This window comes from Cyclopterus lumpus, chromosome 6, assembly GCF_009769545.1.
Source record: "Cyclopterus lumpus isolate fCycLum1 chromosome 6, fCycLum1.pri, whole genome shotgun sequence".
NCBI lineage: Eukaryota > Metazoa > Chordata > Actinopteri > Perciformes > Cyclopteridae > Cyclopterus > Cyclopterus lumpus.
Window position 1 is genome coordinate 13,155,549 of NC_046971.1, and position 21,183 is coordinate 13,176,731.

The following is a 21,183-nucleotide window of genomic DNA, read 5'->3' on the forward strand; positions in this document are numbered from 1 at the left end:
TAAATCAGTCTTCAAGTATTTCTATTAAGTAAAATTGTCTATATTGTAAAGCATCAATAAAGCCATTAGTTACAATTTATAAATGTGTAAGCATTATAGGATAGTGCCACATTTCTTTGAACTGTCTGTGGATGTAAAATGTAGTCCGCAGAAGAAATGGTTAAAAAGACAACAACACCAACATGCGCACAATACACACATGATATACAACAAAGTCAGACTGATGACTTGAATACTACTAGGTTGGTCACTTTGTGTTTGTTTGTGCTGTTTGTCTGATCGTGTGGACATACTCGTGCACCGTGTTCATTCATGTACAGCAGAATCAATCCATGAACGCATCTTTCTTTTTCTTGGAGAATTACGTCATCGCACAGCCGAGGCTGCTGCAGGAATTTGCGGTCTAAAAGCCCACCGCAGGCTGCTTCTCAGGGCATTGTTGTCTGCAGGAAGGACACACGCAGAGCACAGACTTTAGGTTCCCTGTCAGAGCTATACCATTTCAAAATTATGTAATCTAATTTGGAGACACTAAGGATAGAATATAGTGCAAAAAGTATATAACTTGCTTATTCACAAATGCCATTACAAGCCCCTCTATTACGAATATGATCGTTATGACACTGAGGCAAAGGCCCTAAAAATGCTAAAGAATGTTAACATAGTTACATCACTGAAAAGTCCCACAAAAAGATCCTGCAGGAATATTAGGCCTTTGGCAAATAGAGTATAGTATATAAAGTAACAAATACATTGGTAAGAAGAACAAAAAAAGAGAGAGAAGAGAGAACAGCTTCGGGAGGCTTTGCCTTTGCAGTCCGTTATGTGTGGGGGCGGACCACTTACAGGCGCGCACAGCACGGTGCGCGTAGCAGTGCTTGCGCGACGGCAAATAACCTCATTCTGCATACTGACTGTTTAGAAGGTCTGAATTAGGTGATACCAGCAGAAGTGAGATCCGTAGCCCACGTACCGCCATGGCTGCGCTGTCGGGAGGGGAAATGTGCATCAAATACCTGATGTTTGCCTTCAACCTGATATTCTGGGTGAGTTTAAAGCGAGACAATGTAGTGTTCTCATATTAACATATGCATCCTGTCTGTCATGTGTGTGCGTGTGTGTGTTTGTGTGCGTGTGTGTGCGTGTGTGTGTGTGTGAGCGAGAGTAAGAGCGAGCTTCGCGTGCATGTGCGTGAGCAGGTTACTATAGTGAATTAACTAATATGGCGTCCCAGATGCAGAATCATAATTTAGCGTCCTCGTTTGCGTATCACACCGTAGGCTATATTCTGGGCTGCCCTGTGCATTTTGACGCTGCAGCCACCACCAAACACAAAGTGTCCCAATGCGCGTGGAGAGACTGAGCGGGTTGGAGGGATAATCCCCAGTGGCCAAGTGACCCAGTTCTTCACTCGCAGACTTCACTCTGGAGTTTGCGCGCACTGCATTTTAATAATTGCAATGGGGGGGAGGGGGCGGGTTTTATTGTGGTGAAGAACGATACACTGACGTAATGATAATGAAGACTTCTGCTCCCTCACGTGATGTGAAGAGTTGCGCTTGCGAGCCAGCCTGTGTGTGTTTGAATGAATCCTGGATGTCCCGTACAGGCTATTTGTGTCCTTCTAAGCCTGCAGGGCGTGTCTTGCTGTGACCGCTTGTTTGTGATCTCTGTCTGTAGGCTATGTGTGGTTTCCGGGTGGATGCTTTGCCCTTTTATGAACGTTTATAATGTGTGCAGCTATAGATAGAGCCACTGACAACTATTCATTACAGGGCATAAGGGATTTCCCGATGCATGCGAGTATGTGTGTAAGTGTGAGTGAGAAAGAGAGAGGGGGGGGGGGGGGTGTACCATGCTACACAACCACAAAGATTTAAAAAAATGCTAAAACTGACCATTTGTCAAATAATTTGTGTCACACATATCACATGACACAGATATCTGATCTCAGCTCTGTCTGGACACAACAGGAGCGTCCATGCACAACTTTGTGTCAGTGCATCAAGAGCAGGGTTCAAATATATTGCGTTCAATAAAAGCAGCTTGTAGGTGAAGTAAGTAGTTATACTTTATAGCAGTAGCACGAGTCACACCAAGTTTAGACACCAGAGCAGTACATATTCTGAGGTAAGAAAAAGTTTGATGTTATCGTGCCTCTACAGAGCCCACTGTGCTGCTATCTCCCAGATCGTAAACACCTGTATGCCTGCACAACCTGCACACACGCAGTAGTTAAAGCTACACAACTGTGCATGCATGGACATGTAAAAAAAGAGGAGGGAACACAATTCCTATCACATACACAATAACTTTCTTGACACTCCCTATATCAGGTGATAGTTTGAAGGAGTGGTAAGGACAACGCTTTCTCTGTCCACCACCATTTTCAACTGACACCATTAAGCTTCACTTCCTGTCAGGGACTAAGTTAGTTATTACCTACTCATAGTGGTGCATTGTGTAGACGGAATCAGCATGACTGTCGCTGGGGGAATAAAGTGTGTGAAATATCTCATGTTTGTCTTCAACGTTTTCTTCTGGGTAAGTGTGCTTTACTTTTTTATGATTGTGTCTTCATGTGTCGTGTGCCAGTGTGTGTGAGAGAACGAGAGAGAGAGGCAGACTGAGAAGCTTCCTATTGTCATTAGCTCTTTTGTGGTTTGCTCTAATCTGCCATTTTCTTCATACAATGGAACATAAAAAAGATTATACAACAGAAAGCATACACAGTGAAAAAGCTTGACACAATATGGCACCAGTGTAAAATACTGACTTTTGTGCATTTTTGTTCAAAAGACAAGTACTGCAGATGTAATAACATGCATACATATAGGTATTTTTATAATAACATGCATGCAGCTTTGTGTTGATGGATGCGCACGATACTTTTTGTCAATATTAAATACATACGCTGATGAACAAGGGAATGTTTGACCATTAAAAAGGCAAATGGACCTAGTTTTACTCCCATCTCTCTGATTGTGAGACTGATCTTGTTTTCTAGGTCGACACATGCACACATTCTGCATACAGACACATTGACATGCGCTCATGACAGCATGATGTCCCTATCAATGTGTTTTAATACCATTATACTGTAGTATCAATATCTGATTGCTGAGGATTTACAAATGTCTGTCTCCAGACCATATATCCATGTGTTGCAACATTGAAATGCCAATTAACTGTGATGTGTGTAGATGATTGCCAATGTTTGTTCTATCGATATAAAGTCGGATAAAAGAGTTGCTGATTGGGCATCGTCTTTAAATGGCCACTCTCACCTGATGTGCAGCCTCATGAAGCGAGAATATTAATTTACCTCAGTGGAGACAACATGCTGGTGTTGGGGAAGAGTTAGATATGACACAAGGCCTGCGGAAACCTCTTCCTGGACTGAGAACTGAAACTGAAACTGTGTTGGAGTGAGACCTGCAGTAGCTTTCCAGATTGGGCATGGCAGTGCAAATAACGACAACTGGGAGCAGTTGATGGAAGAACAAGATAATTGTTATTTGGTGTGTTGAAATCATAATGGGCTAAATGAGTTGAGAACATGCATAAACATGGAGAGGGCTCTCTAGTATGATTTAGACTGACAGTGTGCACAATGCATTCAGTGCGGTTATAACTAGTCACAGTGCTGTGAGAAAATCTACATGTTTTGTGTTTCAGCTTGCAGGCACGGCTGTCTTTGCTATAGGCCTGTGGCTAAGATTAGACCCAAAGACCAAAGGTCTGTTTGAAGGAGCAGAGTCTCCATATGTGTTTTACACAGGTAAGAGGCTCTCAGTCCTTGAGCTGGACACTTCTTGCATTATCATTGAAGCAAAGGTAAAAGTACAGTTTTGGATTATGTGAGCTCTGCAAAAAAGCAAACAGTACTTGTATGTATCTCTGATGTTCTCAATGTACGTATAGGTGTATATGTCCTAATTGGAGCTGGAGCACTGATGATGGTGGTGGGTTTTCTGGGATGTTGTGGGGCCATCCAGGAGTCCCCCTGTATGCTGGGACTGGTTCGTACCACTTTTTTATACTTCACGTAACCTTTGACTTAACTAACAAGACAATTTAAACTCTTTAGAAACCACAAGTTTTCTTTTTGTGTGTGAAGTGATCTCACTCACCAGCACCCTCACCTTTACTGAACAATATCAAGGCCAGAGAAGAGTCTCTAGATTTCCTTACATTTGTTCCCCTCCTCCCTCCCGCCCTGTCTAGCCCTAATCTTCTTGTACTAAATCTTTCAGGAGGAGGAGCCTATGTAAATTGGGTTTATACACTCAAATGACCTTACTTGTTCACACATGCGCGCAAAAGACATGCGCACACACATGCATGGAAGCACACATTGACACAATCAGCTGAGTTAAATGCTTTCTCTCGGTTTTGCAGTTCTTCTTCTTCCTGCTTATCATATTTGCCATTGAGGTTGCGGCTGGAATCTGGGTATTTTCCAACCAAAGCAAGGTAACGTACATGTTTGAATTGGGTTACATTGATAGTTTTATTTGTATACAAGTCACAAACTAAAATAAATCACATCATGAAGGGTACAGCAATTCAAAACAAAGTGAGTCATGTAAATACAATGATTGTTCCTGGCTTGCTGCTGTGTTGCAGGTGGTGAATGATATCACAACGTTCTACATGCAGACCTACAATAACTTCAAGACGACAGGAGATGAGCGACTCAAAGAGACTCTGCGGGTGATTCAAACCGGGGTGAGCATTGTCTGCTTCATTATAATTCAGATCAGTCATATAGACTTAGATCATATCTAAAAGGAATTTGGCAATACTTTTCAAAACTTCCCACAACAAGTATTATCCAGTGTTTATGATGACAAAGTTGCAGATTGACTCAGTTTCATCATTTTTTGGAATGTTCGGTGTTTTTAGAATGTTCAGTGTTTTTGGAATGTTCGGTGTTTTTGGAATGTTTATTTTTTTTAGAATGTTCAGTGTTTTTGGAATGTTCTGTGTTTTTGGAATGTTTATTTTTTTTAGAATGTTCGGTGTTTTTGGAATGTTTATTTTTTTTAGAATGTTCAGTGTTTTTAGAATGTTCAGTGTTTTTGGAATGTTTATTTTTTTTAGAATGTTCAGTGTTTTTAGAATGTTCAGTGTTTTTGGAATGTTTGGTGTTTTTGGAATGTTTTTGGAATGTTCAGTGTTTTTGGAATGTTCGGTGTTTTTGGAATGTTCGGTGTTTTTGGAATGTTTATTTTTTTTAGAATGTTCAGTGTTTTTAGAATGTTCAGTGTTTTTAGAATGTTCAGTGTTTTTGGAATGTTCTGTGTTTTTGGAATGTTCAGTGTTTTTGGAATGTTCAGTGTTTTTGGAATGTTCGGTGTTTTTGGAATGTTCTGGTTTTTTGGAATGTTCAGTATTTTTAGAATGTTCAATGTTTTTGGAATGTTGAGTGTTTTTAGAATGTTCAATGTTTTTGGAATGTTCAGTGTTTTTGGAATGTTCGGTGTTTTTGGAATGTTCGGTGTTTTTGGAATGTTTATTTTTTTTAGAATGTTCAGTGTTTTTAGAATGTTCAGTGTTTTTAGAATGTTCAGTGTTTTTGGAATGTTCTGTGTTTTTGGAATGTTCAGTGTTTTTGGAATGTTCAGTGTTTTTGGAATGTTCGGTGTTTTTGGAATGTTCTGGTTTTTTGGAATGTTCAGTATTTTTAGAATGTTCAATGTTTTTGGAATGTTGAGTGTTTTTAGAATGTTCAATGTTTTTGGAATGTTCTGTGTTTTTGGAATGTTGAGTGTTTTTGGAATGTTCTGTGTTTTTGGAATGTTCTGTGTTTTTGGAATGTTCTGTGTTTTTGGAATGTTCTGTGTTTTTAGAATGTTCAGTGTTTTTAGAATGTTCAGTGTTTTTGGAATGTTTGGTGTTTTTGGAATGTTCAGTGTTTTTGGAATGTTCAGTGTTTTTGGAATGTTCAGTGTTTTTGGAATGTTCGGTGTTTTTAGAATGTTTGGTGTTTTTGGAATGTTCTGGTTTTTTGGAATGTTCAGTATTTTTAGAATGTTCAATGTTTTTGGAATGTTCTGTGTTTTTGGAATGTTCAGTGTTTTTAGAATGTTCAATGTTTTTGGAATGTTCTGTGTTTTGGAATGTTCTGGTTTTTTGGAATGTTCAGTATTTTTAGAATGTTCAATGTTTTTGGAATGTTCGGTGTTTTTGGAATGTTCAGTGTTTTTTTGTTTTTCTGTGTTTTTAGAATGTTCTGTGTTTTTGGAATGTTCTGTGTTTTTAGAATGTTCTGTGTTTTTGGAATGTTCTGTGTTTTTGGAATGTTCTGTGTTTTTAGAATGTTCAGTGTTTTTAGAATGTTCAGTGTTTTTGGAATGTTTGGTGTTTTTGGAATGTTCAGTGTTTTTGGAATGTTCGGTGTTTTTGGAATGTTCTGTGTTTTTGGAATGTTCAGTGTTTTTTGGAATGTTTGGTGTTTTTGGAATGTTCAGTGTTTTTGGAATGTTCTGTGTTTTTGGAATGTTCTGGTTTTTTGGAATGTTCAGTATTTTTAGAATGTTCAATGTTTTTGGAATGTTGAGTGTTTTTAGAATGTTCAATGTTTTTAGAATGTTCTGTGTTTTTGGAATGTTCTGTGTTTTTGGAATGTTCTGGTTTTTTGGAATGTTCAGTATTTTTAGAATGTTCAATGTTTTTGGAATGTTGAGTGTTTTTAGAATGTTCAATGTTTTTAGAATGTTCTGTGTTTTTGGAATGTTCGGTGTTTTTAGAATGTTCAGTGTTTTTGGAATGTTCTGTGTTTTTAGAATGTTCTGTGTTTTTGGAATGTTCAGTGTTTTTGGAATGTTCTGTGTTTTTAGAATGTTCTGTGTTTTTAGAATGTTCTGTGTTTTTACAGCTTTATTCCGCTGCCTCAAAATGGCCCCCCAAAAAAAGGAATGAATGAAATATATTTATATTTTAAACTACCAATCTTTCTTATTTGTCCACAGTAATTATATTTTAATTCACAACGACATACAAATGCATCCTGTAGCATCTTTTAGCTGGTATCCACACAAACGTCTCAAGACACCTCCAGAGCACATTTCACAGCCAGCCTTTCGAATCGATCCTTCTAGATCAGGGGTGTCAAACTCATTTTCAGCGGGGCCTCAAAGGGGCCGATTAGTATTAGCATTGTCTGCTTCATTATAATTCAGATCAGTCATATAGACTTAGATCATATCTAAAAGGAATTTGGCAATACTTTTCAAAACTCCCCACAACAAGTAGTATCCAGTGTTTATGATGACAAAGTTGCAGATTGAAAAACAAGCCTACCAGCACCTCCAAAGCTCACTGATGGACATGTGGAATCTTACTTGTTTAAGTTGTGCAAAAAATATATTTGATGTTTAAGAGAGAGGTATGAGCTGTAACTATTTATTGCATTTTATACATAAAGTATCTCTGTGCGGCGTCTCAACTGGTTGCCTCTTCAATGTGACGACAACTTTGGGGACAAAAAAAAGAACTATTCCTTTAAAACACAGATTTTTGTTTTTCCTTCTGCCGTCTTGTTTAAAGGTCTGACTTTGTGTTTGTTTACAGCTGAACTGTTGTGGGCCAACTGGTTCTGTCGTAGAAACTGCCAAAGACACCTGTCCCCGGGGAGAGCCACTTGAGGTGCTCATTACGAAGGTACAACCAGCCTCAACGTCCGTACACAGCCAAGTACTTCCATCAAGAGCTAAAGAAAGAGAAAAAAAAACAATCAATAGGAGAGATCATCTAACAGATGTCAGACATGCATCAGCTGAGAGCTGAAATTACTGTTTGTTAAATTCACAATTATGTTTATACTTCCCTTTGCAATTCCCTTAATTGCCTTGCAGAGTTACTATGGCAACAATGGTTTACTGGAGCATGCATGCTCTCAAGCGGTCTGTGCCGTACCACCACAAGTCATGTTTCCGCATAGATTCAGAGAAAGTTGAAAGGAATTGTGCTTGTGTGTTGCAGAGCTGCCCTGATGCCATTGATGAGGTGTTTGACTCCAAACTACACATCATAGGAGGAGTGGGCATCACCATCGGTGTTATTATGGTAAGCGTGTGATTAACTGTAACTCATCAAAGTTCGGTGTCTGCTGCCCTGGAGGATGAACTCAGTGCAGAAATAATTGAACACAAACACAAGCAATGTACGTCTCCCTCTCTTTTATAGGTGTTTGGGATGATCTTTAGCATGCTCCTGTGCTGCGCCATCAGGAAGTCCCGGGAGGTGGTGTGACACCCACCATCACGTCCCAGAGTCTTTGTTATTGTTGCATGATGTCATTCGAGTCACATGACTCCCCACTGCCAATAGTAACACTACTTGTTCAAGGAAACTAGGCTGGGTGCAGATATTTCAGATTATTACATAATCCATCAGATATGTGCTGCTGACACTTAAGCCCATCTTGTGATGTGGTGATTAGGCCCAACTATAGAATGGGTGTCATCTGTTCTTCAGTGGCAATGTTGTGCAGAAATGTGTAATTTTGTGGTAATTTGATCAAAATTAGTGTTTGTGAACTGCTAATTATCTAAACAAAAGATCATATTATTGTATACTGATCACACTTCTATTGCCGTCACTTGGGGTCACCTTCCAGACAGAAGTCATGGATCAGGGCCATAAAAAAGGAAACCACTCCCACTTCAGCACAATACAGCAGGAGCCAATGAAATTATTTTTATTTTTACAACATCAAAGTCAAACCATGGTGACTCGTAGACAATTCAATGCCGAGCTGTGAACTGCAGTGACCGAGTAGCAGCTTAGTTCCTTCATTGTGACATTTCATTTGTTTCCTTTTGTACTTCCCCTTTACTAAAGTCGCCTTTGATTTTTGTCACGTTTTGTAAATGTCTTCATTTTTTTATTTGTAAAAGATTCATGCACTTAGGTGGTAATATAGTACATGTGGTTTAATATGTGGTTTGTATTTTATAATGTTTTTTATTTTACAGAGATTGAGTTGATTTATACCATATGCACTATGTTTCACGGAGACAAATATTAATGAGAACCAAATAAACCAAAATGTACTGACTGAGTTGGCTCGGTAGGTTTATATTATGGCACTCAACTCCCTCTTTCTCTTACTACAATGGAAGCAACACACACACAGCCAAATTATCTGTAATGTTTCATTAAGCCTATTCTCAAAAGGTATGTGGGTAAAGTTCTATTAACTAGAAATAAAAATCTTCACTATTAGATTGATGCATTCACAAATTGTCTCTGGTCTGTTAGCTAGAGTTAGCTTTGTGGGAGAAAGGGAGCATGTCGGGTTGATAAGGGCGAAGGGGTCTTGATAAAACTGAAAACAACCTCCAGGTTATTTTCCGTGTGCGCAGTGGGAAAAAACAAAAACATGCTGAGTACTTACCCCAGCCTTACCCTCTTTGATATTTGTGACCATCAAGTGTGACTCATGTAGTTTGATCCAAAACACGAAACAAGCCAAGAGCTGTCTTTGTTTCTGAGTCATGTCGTCAAAATTAAATTGCGAAAGACCTGTGTTGAAAACTAGGTGCAGACTGATTACAGTAAACAGCACAATTATGGATGATAGTTAATCTAGCCATTTTCAATGACTCACTATTTCACCAAAAAGAGGTGCGAATAGAGTTCGAGTTCCTCTGATTATAGCGCAAGGAAGTACAATTTAATTTGGTTGTTGACAGCCGGGTAGACACCCCACCCCCACGATACCGCTGATTATAAAAAGGGGTGTATGTCTGCGTGAGATGATGTCCCCATGTTGTTCTGTGTGTGTGTGCCTCTTATGTAACATAATGTGTTGGCCAGGGAACGAGGGCAGGAAGCTGAGATAAGAAAGAGAAATGTGGAGGGAAAAAAAGGAACCCTAATGAGAACTCAAGAGGAAAGGCCAACATCCATATTTACTCACTCACACTACTTCACAATAACACAGTAGATACATTTTGTCCTGGACAGAGATCAACACGAAGTTGTTTGATGTTTTCTTTTTTACAGTTATTGCCAAACCTAACCTTGATTCAGACAGGTTGGTACAGAAGCACCATAACAGTGCTGCCATGAAATGTAGTTTACTATCTCAGTGGAAGTATGAACTTGGTTTTCAAATACATTATTTGAAGGCAAAAAAAAACACTGGACATACAAAAAATGACTGTAGCAATATTAAAAAATAATGTCCTCCTACTTTTGAATGATACCTGAGTAAGTATTGAAAGAAAATATGTTTATAGATTTCATCTCGGGACATAATACAATCTCAGTCTTCAGCCTCGTCCTCTGTGCCCTCCCAGGAAATGTTTGGAAGCCTGTGTGACTGAGTGTGTAAGACAGTGTGTGTGTGCAGCACGGTGTCTACGCGGAGAAGACTTGAGACACACTGCAGCACGGCCAAAAGTACCTGGTATTTACAGGAGACAGATTCAAGGCCTGAGTCCAACATGAAAACCTTTGGTGACGGGTCAGCTTCTGGACAACAATGCTTGGTTAGTGTACCCTCATCTAGAGGGCATTCCCTTTCATCCCCAACCTGTATGAGGATTGTGTTGGGTTCTCGTTTGTGTGCGAGGCTGAAAGGGTGAGAATGATTTTGAATAAAACTCAGTAGTCTGGTTTGAGTCTGCAGGAAACGCCGTGGACTGTGGGAGTAAATCTGTCGTGGCACGCTCAGTAGAGCATTCGCCAAGAGCTGGGAAACAGCAGGGACACCCATAATTGTGTCATCAGAAAATGAGCAACTGCTGCCATGTAGCAGGAGGGCATGGTTTAGGAGGAACTCAAATGTCCCACCAGCAGCGATAACACAGCCTGGCTCCAACACATACTGCTTGGAGGGAGTTGCAGTGGCGATCTGATTGTCCGTATGTAAAGATGTGCTTTTGTTGGAGTGCAAGGTCCTCTTTGTTGGCTCCCATGTTGAAAGAAGCATGCGGATAGCATCTCGAAGCGCTGAAGCATACTGGTCAGTTTGCCCTTCCCCCAGGCCACAAACGACCAGACTACAGGGTTTGACCTTGACCCTTTCCTCGGAATCATGGAAAGCCACATGGACATACCTGTGAAAGAAAAATAAATAAAATCAAAGCCCAATTCAAGTATGTGTAATCCAATATTAATTGTATCATATGTGTGACTTTGCTTATACATAGTGGGTGAGAGAGAAAGAGACACATGATTTCATACCTATGAGCTCCCAGCAGTATTGGTCTGCAAAAGGTCAGTGTAGCAACGTGCTCTGGTTCAATCACCCAGCAGTCTCTGACAGGCGTGGCCCTACTTAGCCTAGCAAAGAGAGACAGCTCATCTTCACTCACACACTCCACAATGGACATCTCTGCCTGTAGAGCTAAAGCCAGGACAGCAGCAGTCTGTTTCACTGCAGACAGGAGCACAGAGACACCCAAACTCTGCAGTTTCGCAATGACACACTCCAATGACCTTTCTGCCCAGGTGCTAAAATGCACAATATTTCTCTGCTTCCCTTGCACTCCACACCCCAGCTCCAGCACTTCTTCTGCACGGAGCAATTTTGGCTGCAGGTACCCAGTGAAAACGACAGCTTTAACCGGCTGGTGGTCAGTCTGAGGGCAGTGCGCAGCAAAGTCCCTGTGAATGACTTGTCCCTTAATCAAACGTGAACAACTAATAGGGAAGCCTGACACAGCCGTATGCAAGGCAGCCAAGTTGTCATTTACAAAGTGAAGTGATGAGGAAGGTAAGTCATTTTCAATCTTCCAGTGAGTAAGAAGTTCACAGGTGAGGTTGCTCATGAACTCACAGTGGGTGCGACCCAGGCGTGAATAAAAGAAGGATGCCAGCAGACTTTGAACACAGTGATTGTTTGTGTGTGCTTGTAATTGTGTTTTTGCAGTAAAATCCTCCCAAGAAAGACAGCATCCATACGGGACCACTCCTATGGCAATAAGATCGTCCAGCTCCTCCAATGCAAATGCCAACATGTTGTCAGCCAAGTGCCTCGCAGTGGCAGCCTCTGCTGCTGCCTTGGAGTTATAGGTGAGAGACAGATTAGGCTCCTTGCAGGCCGTTGTATGAATTATCCGTAGTAATGACGCCATCAGTAGTATAAATGTCTTGGACCCATCACCCGTTACTGTGCTGTGTTTCAAGACACACTCCACCACCATCCTAAAATGAAAAACACACAAAGAGCATACATCACAAGAAAAAATTAACCTTGACAAAGACTATAAAGGTGAAAGAATAGTGTGTGTGTGTGTGTGTGTGTGTGTGTGTGTGTGTGTGTGTGTGTGTGTGTGTGTGTGTGTGTGTGTGTGTGTGTGTGTGTGTGTGTGTGTGTGTGTGTGTGTGTGTGTGTGTGTGTGTGTGTGTGTGTGTGTGTGTGTGTGTGTGTGTGTGTGTGTGTGTGTGTCTGTGTTACCTGGCCAGTGGATGCTCCAGCCGTAGTGCAGTGAGAATGCGAGTCCCACTGCGGCTCAACATTGCTTGTCCCGTGTCTTGTGTGAACAGCACCTGTCCTCCTTCAGGGCCAAAACTGCGGCGGACGACTGACTCCAACACACACACAGTCTGCAGAACATGTTCCAGATGAAGATGCTCTACCAGCGGCATCCCCACACCCTGCAAGGCACACATGCTGAGGAATTGCAAAAAGAATATATGTATATTTTGACACAGTATTTTTAATATGTTTTGGCTTATGATGAAAAGCAATATTGGGGAACATACGTTGTTTTCAAATATTATCGACAAAAAATGCTTCAGGTGGTATTAATAAAATACTTTATGCAGCACAGTCGTACTCTACCAACATGTTGGCAGATGTCAATTTCGGGTCTTTGCTTCCATCACATGTACTCAGATTCAAATGTTAATGTTAATTACTACCGTGTTCAGAGTACCTGAAGTATAAATCACTTATAACATTAACATTACATTAATCTTTAATCAACAGCCTGCGAGTCTTTGATAACCCGTGAATTACTTGTAACCCGCTGGATGTCACCACACATATGCGTCTGAGGGCAAATCACCGATATCAGCGTAAAGTTACCTAGATGACGTCACGCTTTTAGAATCCGCTATCTAGCTAGCTAGCTGAACGAATGCGGTGAACTAACGCCACTCAGCGACAGCGGTTGAGCTTATTTTATCACACAGCACAATTACGACTTAAAAGCACAACTTTCTAACGGCCAGACAAACAAAAACAAGCCGTTTCTTCCCCAGAATGTGAGACTGTAATCTGAGAGAGCTCACCGTCAGTCCAGCAGGAACGCTTTCGCTGTATCCTAGAGACGAGGCTTCTTCGGTGGTTCGTGACGTCACCGTAATTTTGATCAGAAATGACTATTGACACCTAGCGAGTGGAGGAGGTATGAGCTGCTTTCTATACCGACAACCAACATTATTATTGCACATTGATCTAAATGTATAACAGTGTCCTTGGTACATATGCCGTTTATGTTTTACACGTTGTATGTACAAAAGTATTGTTCCCTTTTTACATTCAGGAGTATTACAATGTGACTACATGCTTCCTGCTATGTGCTATGTGTTATGAAACAGTGTAGATGTTTGTATGAACAAGTTGTCTGTTAACATCATATCTCCTTTCATTATCTGATATTATGGCTTTGCAGGGCTGATAATAGTGGTGCTATGTGTAGACAATAGGCCTATCATAGAAAAACCCTAAAACAATAACACCTAGACAATAAAATTACTGATGGCTGAATTCCATTCAGGTGGTTAAGTTTAAGTTTAATAGTTAGTGCGCTATTGCGCATGTTGGCAAAAACATGCACTTTTCATATGTTGCTGTTACTGTTGCTGTTACTTCCCTTGCTTTCAGTCAAAATGTTGATAAAAAGGTCTTGCACTATTTGTCACTAAACAGATAAAATCAGATTATATTTTGTAAATTAGGAAAAAGTATTTTTGCAGACATTGTTCAGAGCTTATAAAAACATATATTTAATAATATTTGTAACTGTTTCAAATTGTGTGTCTGCATATGTGAGGACGGTTTTGCCTGACTGAACTGCCTTGTAATGATGTTTATGTTACGGTTCGTCTCTGACCCGAAGCGCACGACAACAGGAAGGTTCTAGTCTTAGCCGAACACACGGCGTAGTTTATTTGAGCACAAACGAAACACAAAAAAACTCCTCTTCTCCAGGGGAAGGGAAAAAAGCTAATCCACTTGATGGTCGAACAGAAAATAATCTATACAAAAAATCCAAGAAAATACTCAGCAAAGACACGAGGAAAACAGCAAAGACCCGAGGAGGGGAAAGTCCACAGACATTATGGCACGAACTCGCAACGTCAGCACAGACAGTCCTGATCTTTATTCCTCGGAGACAACGAGCTGACGAGCTGCAGCTGTGGGACGAGCTGAGTGGCTTCAGGTGTGAGTTGGAGCTCACCTGGCTTGTCCCCGCCTCCAAGCCCGTAGCTCCCTGGCAGCGCGCTCTGAGGTACCGGGTGTCACTGTGTGGACGGGCTGAGGAGGGAGTCCGGCTGGCTGAGTCCTGACAGTTTATATGTAATTTGCTCCCAGGCCTCCCTTGTAACAGAGATCCTATTTCTTAATGGGACCTCCTCAAAAATAAATAAAGCTTAATTTTCTTCATGAATAAATGTGCTGAGCCCAAAATGTCAAATTATTCATGTCAAACCAAGATTTAAACATGAGCTTGAGTTAGCTGGCCTTAAGACGGTGACGCAAAAACTGAATATAGCGCACTTGAAGGATAATTATCAAAATGTCCGTTCTTTTATTTGCTTCTACTCAAAGATTCACTTCTTCTGATCATAACAACATGATCAGTGTTAAAGACTTGTAAAATGTGAAACATGCAGTTGGCATCATTTAGGTTTCATTGGATTCACCTTGAATCAGTGTTGGCTTCTGCCTTTTCAGAAAATAAAGCAGTTGTAAACGATCACATCCCCAGATACTCAATACTTGTGACGTATGCAGAATACAACATATCAAAACATGTTTGCACTCGGTAGTCAAGCATTGTCAGTGGGACCTTTCTTTGCCATATTGAGCATGACCTTGGCCCATGATTCTCACCCCTGGCAGCTCACTGTGGAACAGCAGCGGTCCACGCGTGACGCTTCCACCTCACTTGTCCCCTTCCTCTCCTCCGTCCCTCCATGTCAGCAGCTTTGGTAGCGACAGCTACTTGCATATCCTGTGTTCAAGTGCCAGGGCAGCAGAAACAAGTCATTTGACACTGATGGTCGTACAGTGTCTATAAGCAGATTATTGCTACAAATACAGCTGATCAATAGCGTTTATGGAAACTCTGCTCTGGTGTGTGTACGTTTATGCGTTCTGTTTGGATGGATCAAATGTAATGTTTTGCACATTTGGAGAGGATTTACAAGTTCGCTTATTTCTGTTTTGTTGGAGTGTAATATTCCATATCGGTGGCCGAAGAGCAAAATCGCCTATCTAAAAAAAAAAAAAGCACTTTTTTGAGAATACAAAAAAAAAAAGTGCTATTTGTCAAGGATACCATATACAGAATACAAAATACCCAAAAAATAAAATAAAAAATACACAAAGTGCAGATAAGAGGTTTTCCCACATTTTTCCTGGATCATTTTGCAGATAGGAAGTTTTGCACTTTGGCCATTGATACATTGCACAAGTTGCTATTTTAAAGCTGAGACAATATTCTTCTGTATCTCCGTTTCTCCAGCAGTTTAATTCCGGATCTGTTGTCACTCCTCAAATAATGACTGGGAACCGTCGAGCTGCCCCGGCCTCACCAGGCACCCCAGCTCTCCCAACCCACTTGCCAAATGCAACAGCCACTCCAAGCCAAAAGCAATCTGGAGGCCACAGTCACAACAAGTTCATGAATGACGTGCACAGCATCCCCAGTGAGTCAGACATCTAAGTCATTCTCAATCCCTGTGGACCTTTAGGCAGGTCAGCTATAACATAAACGTGTACAATCATGCAAGTGAACTGTTATGGTGCAGCCATTGCATCTCAAATATATATTTGTGTAAAATATCCATCACCAAAGACAGATATAATTCTGGAGAGTTTTGTAAAGAATGTTAGGCATCAAAGGGTTATTTTATATTATATATGGTAATTTGGACTTGTTCAAAGGATATAAATAAGATCATTATCTGTGTTCCTGTTATCATTGGAGGACTGGGCTCAAACAGCTACAAATAATTGAATGGCAAATTATCCTCAGGAAGTAAAATCACGTGAGTGTCTTGTTTTCAGGAATGTGGGACTGAATGAATTTAGCGTCAGCTAAATGACATGTAATGTAATGTAATGTAATGAATGAGGAACACTGCATATGAAAAGCTAGACAAGCATTTACTCAAATGAGACAGATATACATGTTGATTGAATTGCATTATTGGTTTGTTTGTGTGGTTATTCTGAGTTCAGACATGCCAGAGTTGTATATGCATAATAATAATAATAATAATGCTATGTGCATTTATAACAGAAAAGCAAAACTGCAAGTCATGAAAAATGTCATCTTGTATTTGAATATTTAAATTGATATCACAGTCATATATTGCATCAACAATGCTTTAGAACAAGCAGAATACACAATATATGGCAAATGATAAGACCATATAATATATTGCAATCCATCATTACAAAATAAACATGATTTAAGTACAAGATTATTGGATGCATTGCATTCCCCAGTATTTCTGATTATATTCTACTCTCTATATGCTTGATTACCCTGTCTGTGTTTTCAGACTATGTCAGAATTATTTTTGTATAATATTTTTGTAATACATTTTGAACACTGTATTCAAGTGGCTGACTAAACCAGTACGTAAATCAAGTGTGTATCATGTTTGTGCGTTTTATGTGGATTTGCAGTGCCATCATGGTCTGTTGCTGCCCTCTGCATCGTGAGTTTGTGTGTGGTGCTGTCATGTGCTGTGTGTGTGTGGAAGAAGTGCTTGAAAAAGAAGGACAAGGACAAAGAAAAGGACAAGAAAAAGGAAAAAGAGAAGAGCAACGGAGGCCTTGACACTGAAATGGATGGAGGTTACAGCGAGGTAAACTACACTCACACACACACACACACACACACACACACACACACACACAGACACACACACACACAGACACAGACAGACAGACACACACAGTCTCCCCTTGCAAATGTATTGTATTGTCCTTGCAGTGTATCACAGTGCAGACATCTGGGTCACCCAGGACTATTAAAAAAAAGGGGTTGTCTTCAAGGATGGTCACATTTAAACACACTGACAGTGTAAACATGTTCCCTTTAAACAATAAATAAACTTTAGAGGGCAACTTTATCTTTGTTTAATTGCCTCTAGCTGTGTAATGCTATACTGCAGGAGCAAGGAACACATTGCTGCTCCACAAGCTGTGAGACAGAAGGTCTTCATTAATGCCTTAAGCTATATGTTTTACCTGCATGTGATTTGTGTGCGTCTCTGTATGCTTACAGCCGCTGAAAGATGAAGGTAACACAAAAACAGAGTTGTCAAATAATGAGCCCAAGGACGAGGAGAAGCTGGGCAAACTACATTTTACATTAGACTACAACTTCACAGATAATACGGTGAGATGCTACTTTTCACTATAACGTGTTTTTGACTACAATCTGACAACTCTAAAATGTCACCATTCTAATACGTCTCCTGTCTCTGTTGATTAGCCAGATTCTCATCTCTTTGTTATTAATTTCCTCTGCTATCGCTTTCTAGCTGATAGTTGGCATCTTGCAGGCTGCTGAACTTCCTGCGATGGATGTGGGCGGTAGTTCTGACCCCTATGTTAAACTCTATCTGCTCCCGGACAAAAAGAAAAAGTTTGAAACCAAAGTTCACAGGAAGACTCTTGAACCTACCTTCAATGAGACTTTCACATTTAAGGTAAATTGATCAATAAAAAGTAAATAATTTATCTACATGGCACATGATATTTTTCCAGTTATTCTCTTTGAATTGTGTTCTGTAGGTACCATACACTGAGCTGGGCGGGAAGATACTGGTGATGACCGTGTATGACTTTGACCGTTTCTCAAAACACGATGCCATTGGAGCTGTGAAGATACTGATGAGCAGTGTGGACTTCAGCCAGTCTCTGCAGGAGTGGAGGGATCTGCAGAAGGCGGAGAAGGAGGAGGTGGGCGTGCACAGTGAGACAGGAAGAGTTGAATAAAGGGATGCACAAAGTAGAATACGATAAACGAAATCTTGCTTTTAGATTTTCCAAAATTGTTATTCAGTGGGAAACACTGGGTCTCATTTGATTCAATTATGTATTTCTTTGTGTTTAGAGAAAAAGGTTACTGATGCTTGAGTAAAATCACATACTTTCTCCTTTTGATATTTGCACTTACTTAAGTTTCCAGGCAATTCCCCAACAACATACTAAATTATTTCTCTCTGTATTAGAGTGAGCGGCTTGGAGACATATGTTTGTCCTTGAGGTATGTGCCTTCTGCCGGGAAGCTGACGGTGGTCATTTTGGAGGCCAAAAACCTGAAGAAAATGGATGTGGGTGGATTATCAGGTGAGGGAAGCAGAAAAACACGTTAAGCTCCATGTCAGGCTACTAATGTGGTGGAGATTTGTTTAGACAACCACAGTAAAGTAAGACTTTTTAAAAATAATGTAAAACTCTTCAAGTAATAGGACATTTAAATAATATGTCTAGTTATTTCTTTATAGACTAGACTTGAGAGTTAAATAGCCCTGATTTGTTAACTCTGGTTGAGCATTAAGGCCTTAGAAACATTTTTAAATTCATGGAAACTACAACAATAAATGTTTTGTTTCACTGATGGAGTAACTGCAACAGTGCCTGGCTGTGAGTCTGTTGCTCTGACGTAAAACCTCTCTGTTCTCTCTGTCAGACCCTTATGCGAAGATCCACTTAATGCAGAATGGGAAAAGACTCAAGAAAAAGAAAACAACGACAAAGAAGCACACATTAAACCCTTACTACAACGAGTCGTTCAGCTTTGAAGTGGCATGTGAACAGATAGAGGTACATATATTTGTTCACACAGACACACACATGCAATTCATCAGAAATTTAAATAATTTTCTTTGTGTGTATTTTCATTTATAGAAGGTGCAGATAGCGGTGACCGTGTTGGACTATGATAAGATTGGAAAGAATGATGCCATTGGGAAAGTGCTGCTGGGCAATAACAGCACTGGAACTGAGCAATGCCACTGGGAAGATATGCTGGCAAACCCTCGGAGGCCAATAGCCCAATGGCATAGCCTCAAACTGGAGGATGAAATCGACGCCCTAATTTCTAACAAGAAGTGAAACCGTGACCCCTGTTTTGTTGGGATATGACATTGCAGCATTTACCTCAACTATTTCCAAATGATGTTCTTAACACATCATTGATCATTAGTACTAGTAGTAGGCCTATACGTAGTGAGGCAATATCGTCTATTATAATTCAAATTTACCCACACTACTCCGCTCCAGCAACCCTTTAAGCTTCTTAACTCTATAAATCTAACCAATAATTCCCTGTTTTACCCTTGACACTATGCAAGTCACTCTTATGGACTTAACCCTTAACCCTTCTCTTTCAGTAACTTCCTCCGCCTGCTTATACCTTAACTGCAACAAAGAGTTTTAAACAAAAATGTATCACTATGTACAGTGCTCTTAAAACAGATGGGATTTTTTTGAATTTGTGTGTCTTTCTTCTGTTCTGTGCTGATATCAGCTACACCTGATATATAACGTAATTATATAACGATTGCCTTTTGCTATAATAATGGGTTGTTATCAATTTCCTTAACAGAAATGTATCTAAATTTCCATTTAATCCCATAGCAACATCTTACAATATAAATTATATTTATAAAAGCTAATAGAGTACATTAAGGTTGGAGTACAGCCTTAAATGAGAGTGATACAACAAGAGTCTTGGCATCATGACTTATAGACATATTTCTCTGCAGCATCGCAACCAAAGTGGCCGAACAGACGAAGCATCACCCATCCTTTACAATGTATTGGTAAACGGTAGGTGTGGTCATACTTTATAACACAAAGAAAAAAGATGCAGAGCCTTGCAGTTTGAAGTGTAGATGGAAACATAACATAAATGAAGGAAAAACCATTGGGTTCAGATTGTGTTCTTCCTCAGATTCTGTGTCCAGCCCTGTATAGGCTGAACAATATAAGAGGAAAAGGAGATTCAATGAGCATTATAAGACTCACAATCAGTTGTACTATTTGTCTATTTAACATTGGACTGTGGTAGCTATATTGTGCAGATGCTGCTTTTATTGTGTCTGCACCATGGCACTATGGTCAGCAGCATATGCTTTGACAACAAACAGCAATCATATTTCCAAATGTGGCAGTTATTTAACTTACATATAATGAGTTAGATAATAGTTTACCATAGCACAGCATCTGATAACTGCATAGTTTCAAGGCATGTGGCAAGATGGTAATTCTTCTCAAATAAAATAAATATATATATAAATACAACCTCCTGCCTTTCACCAACATATACATGAATTATAATAGACGATATTGCCTCACTACGTATAGGCCTACTACTAGTACTAATGTTCACTCAACATCATGGCTTGGTCAAACTTAACAGAACTAGCTAGTTTTAGTTTACCTAAACCTAACGTTATAGTTACCAGAGTAGTTCCAACATGATAGTTGTCGGCGAGACGTAAACAAAAACAAAAAAAAAACAAGCTCGTGTTAAGTGAAGTTGGTTAATTGCTAAACTGGCTCGCGTTAAATATCCAAAAATGAACATAACTCACGTAACGAGTCGTAACAATACTTTTTTTTTATTGGAAAAACAATAGCTTCACCAGTAACCGTCTGCTTTGCTCGATGACGTCATCGGTGTGACCCCCCCAGGTCACGTCGCAGCCGGATATTTCCCCGTAAACATGGAGGTGAGCGCCTCCGCGACGGAGCGGCAGACCTCGCGGGCGCGCGACCACAGAGCTGTTGGAGTGACAGAGAGCAGCGCACGCGCTCACTTACAGGTGCTCCTCGTCATCCGCTCAGGGGGGCTGTCGCCACCAGGTAGGTGTCACGGGTACGACCGAGCATCGTCCCGGTGCGACCACACTTCTTAAAGCCTTTCCTCCCGGGACCAGCATGCACCGTTAACGTTTCGA

At 40.3% G+C, this 21,183-nt stretch overlaps 3 protein-coding genes across 5 annotated transcripts; 2 read left to right on the forward strand and 1 right to left on the reverse strand.

Moving 5' to 3' along the window:
* Nucleotides 1–807: 807 nt before the first annotated feature.
* Nucleotides 808–9,172, forward strand: cd9a (CD9 molecule a). 2 transcript variants are annotated; one of them, XM_034535800.1, is made up of 8 exons: nucleotides 808–1,046; nucleotides 3,679–3,781; nucleotides 3,925–4,022; nucleotides 4,402–4,476; nucleotides 4,630–4,731; nucleotides 7,579–7,668; nucleotides 7,990–8,073; nucleotides 8,194–9,172. In XM_034535800.1, the coding sequence occupies exons 1-8, from the start codon at nucleotides 978–980 to the stop codon at nucleotides 8,257–8,259; spliced, it is 687 nt and encodes a 228-aa protein (XP_034391691.1). In that variant the 5' UTR covers nucleotides 808–977; the 3' UTR covers nucleotides 8,260–9,172. The 2 variants fall into 2 exon arrangements, with proteins under 2 accessions (XP_034391691.1, XP_034391693.1); XM_034535802.1 differs by lacking the exon at nucleotides 808–1,046 and adding an exon at nucleotides 2,351–2,544 and having other exon boundaries at nucleotides 8,194–9,067.
* Nucleotides 8,545–13,291, reverse strand: bbs10 (Bardet-Biedl syndrome 10). 2 transcript variants are annotated; one of them, XM_034535798.1, is made up of 4 exons: nucleotides 13,258–13,291; nucleotides 12,419–12,634; nucleotides 11,203–12,165; nucleotides 8,545–11,075 (listed from the first exon to the last, which is right to left on the reverse strand). In XM_034535798.1, exons 2-4 carry the CDS (start codon nucleotides 12,631–12,633, stop codon nucleotides 10,280–10,282), a joined length of 1,974 nt encoding a protein of 657 aa, XP_034391689.1. In that variant the 5' UTR covers nucleotide 12,634; nucleotides 13,258–13,291; the 3' UTR covers nucleotides 8,545–10,279. The 2 variants fall into 2 exon arrangements, with proteins under 2 accessions (XP_034391689.1, XP_034391690.1); XM_034535799.1 differs by having other exon boundaries at nucleotides 9,772–11,075; nucleotides 12,419–12,618.
* Nucleotides 13,292–15,755: 2,464 nt separating this feature from the next.
* syt1b (synaptotagmin Ib) lies at nucleotides 15,756–19,333 on the forward strand. The gene is made up of 8 exons (XM_034535273.1): nucleotides 15,756–15,903; nucleotides 16,892–17,073; nucleotides 17,496–17,609; nucleotides 17,755–17,922; nucleotides 18,008–18,175; nucleotides 18,448–18,565; nucleotides 18,909–19,042; nucleotides 19,127–19,333. The coding sequence occupies exons 1-8, from the start codon at nucleotides 15,756–15,758 to the stop codon at nucleotides 19,331–19,333; spliced, it is 1,239 nt and encodes a 412-aa protein (XP_034391164.1).
* The last annotated feature ends 1,850 nt before the right edge of the window (nucleotides 19,334–21,183 follow it).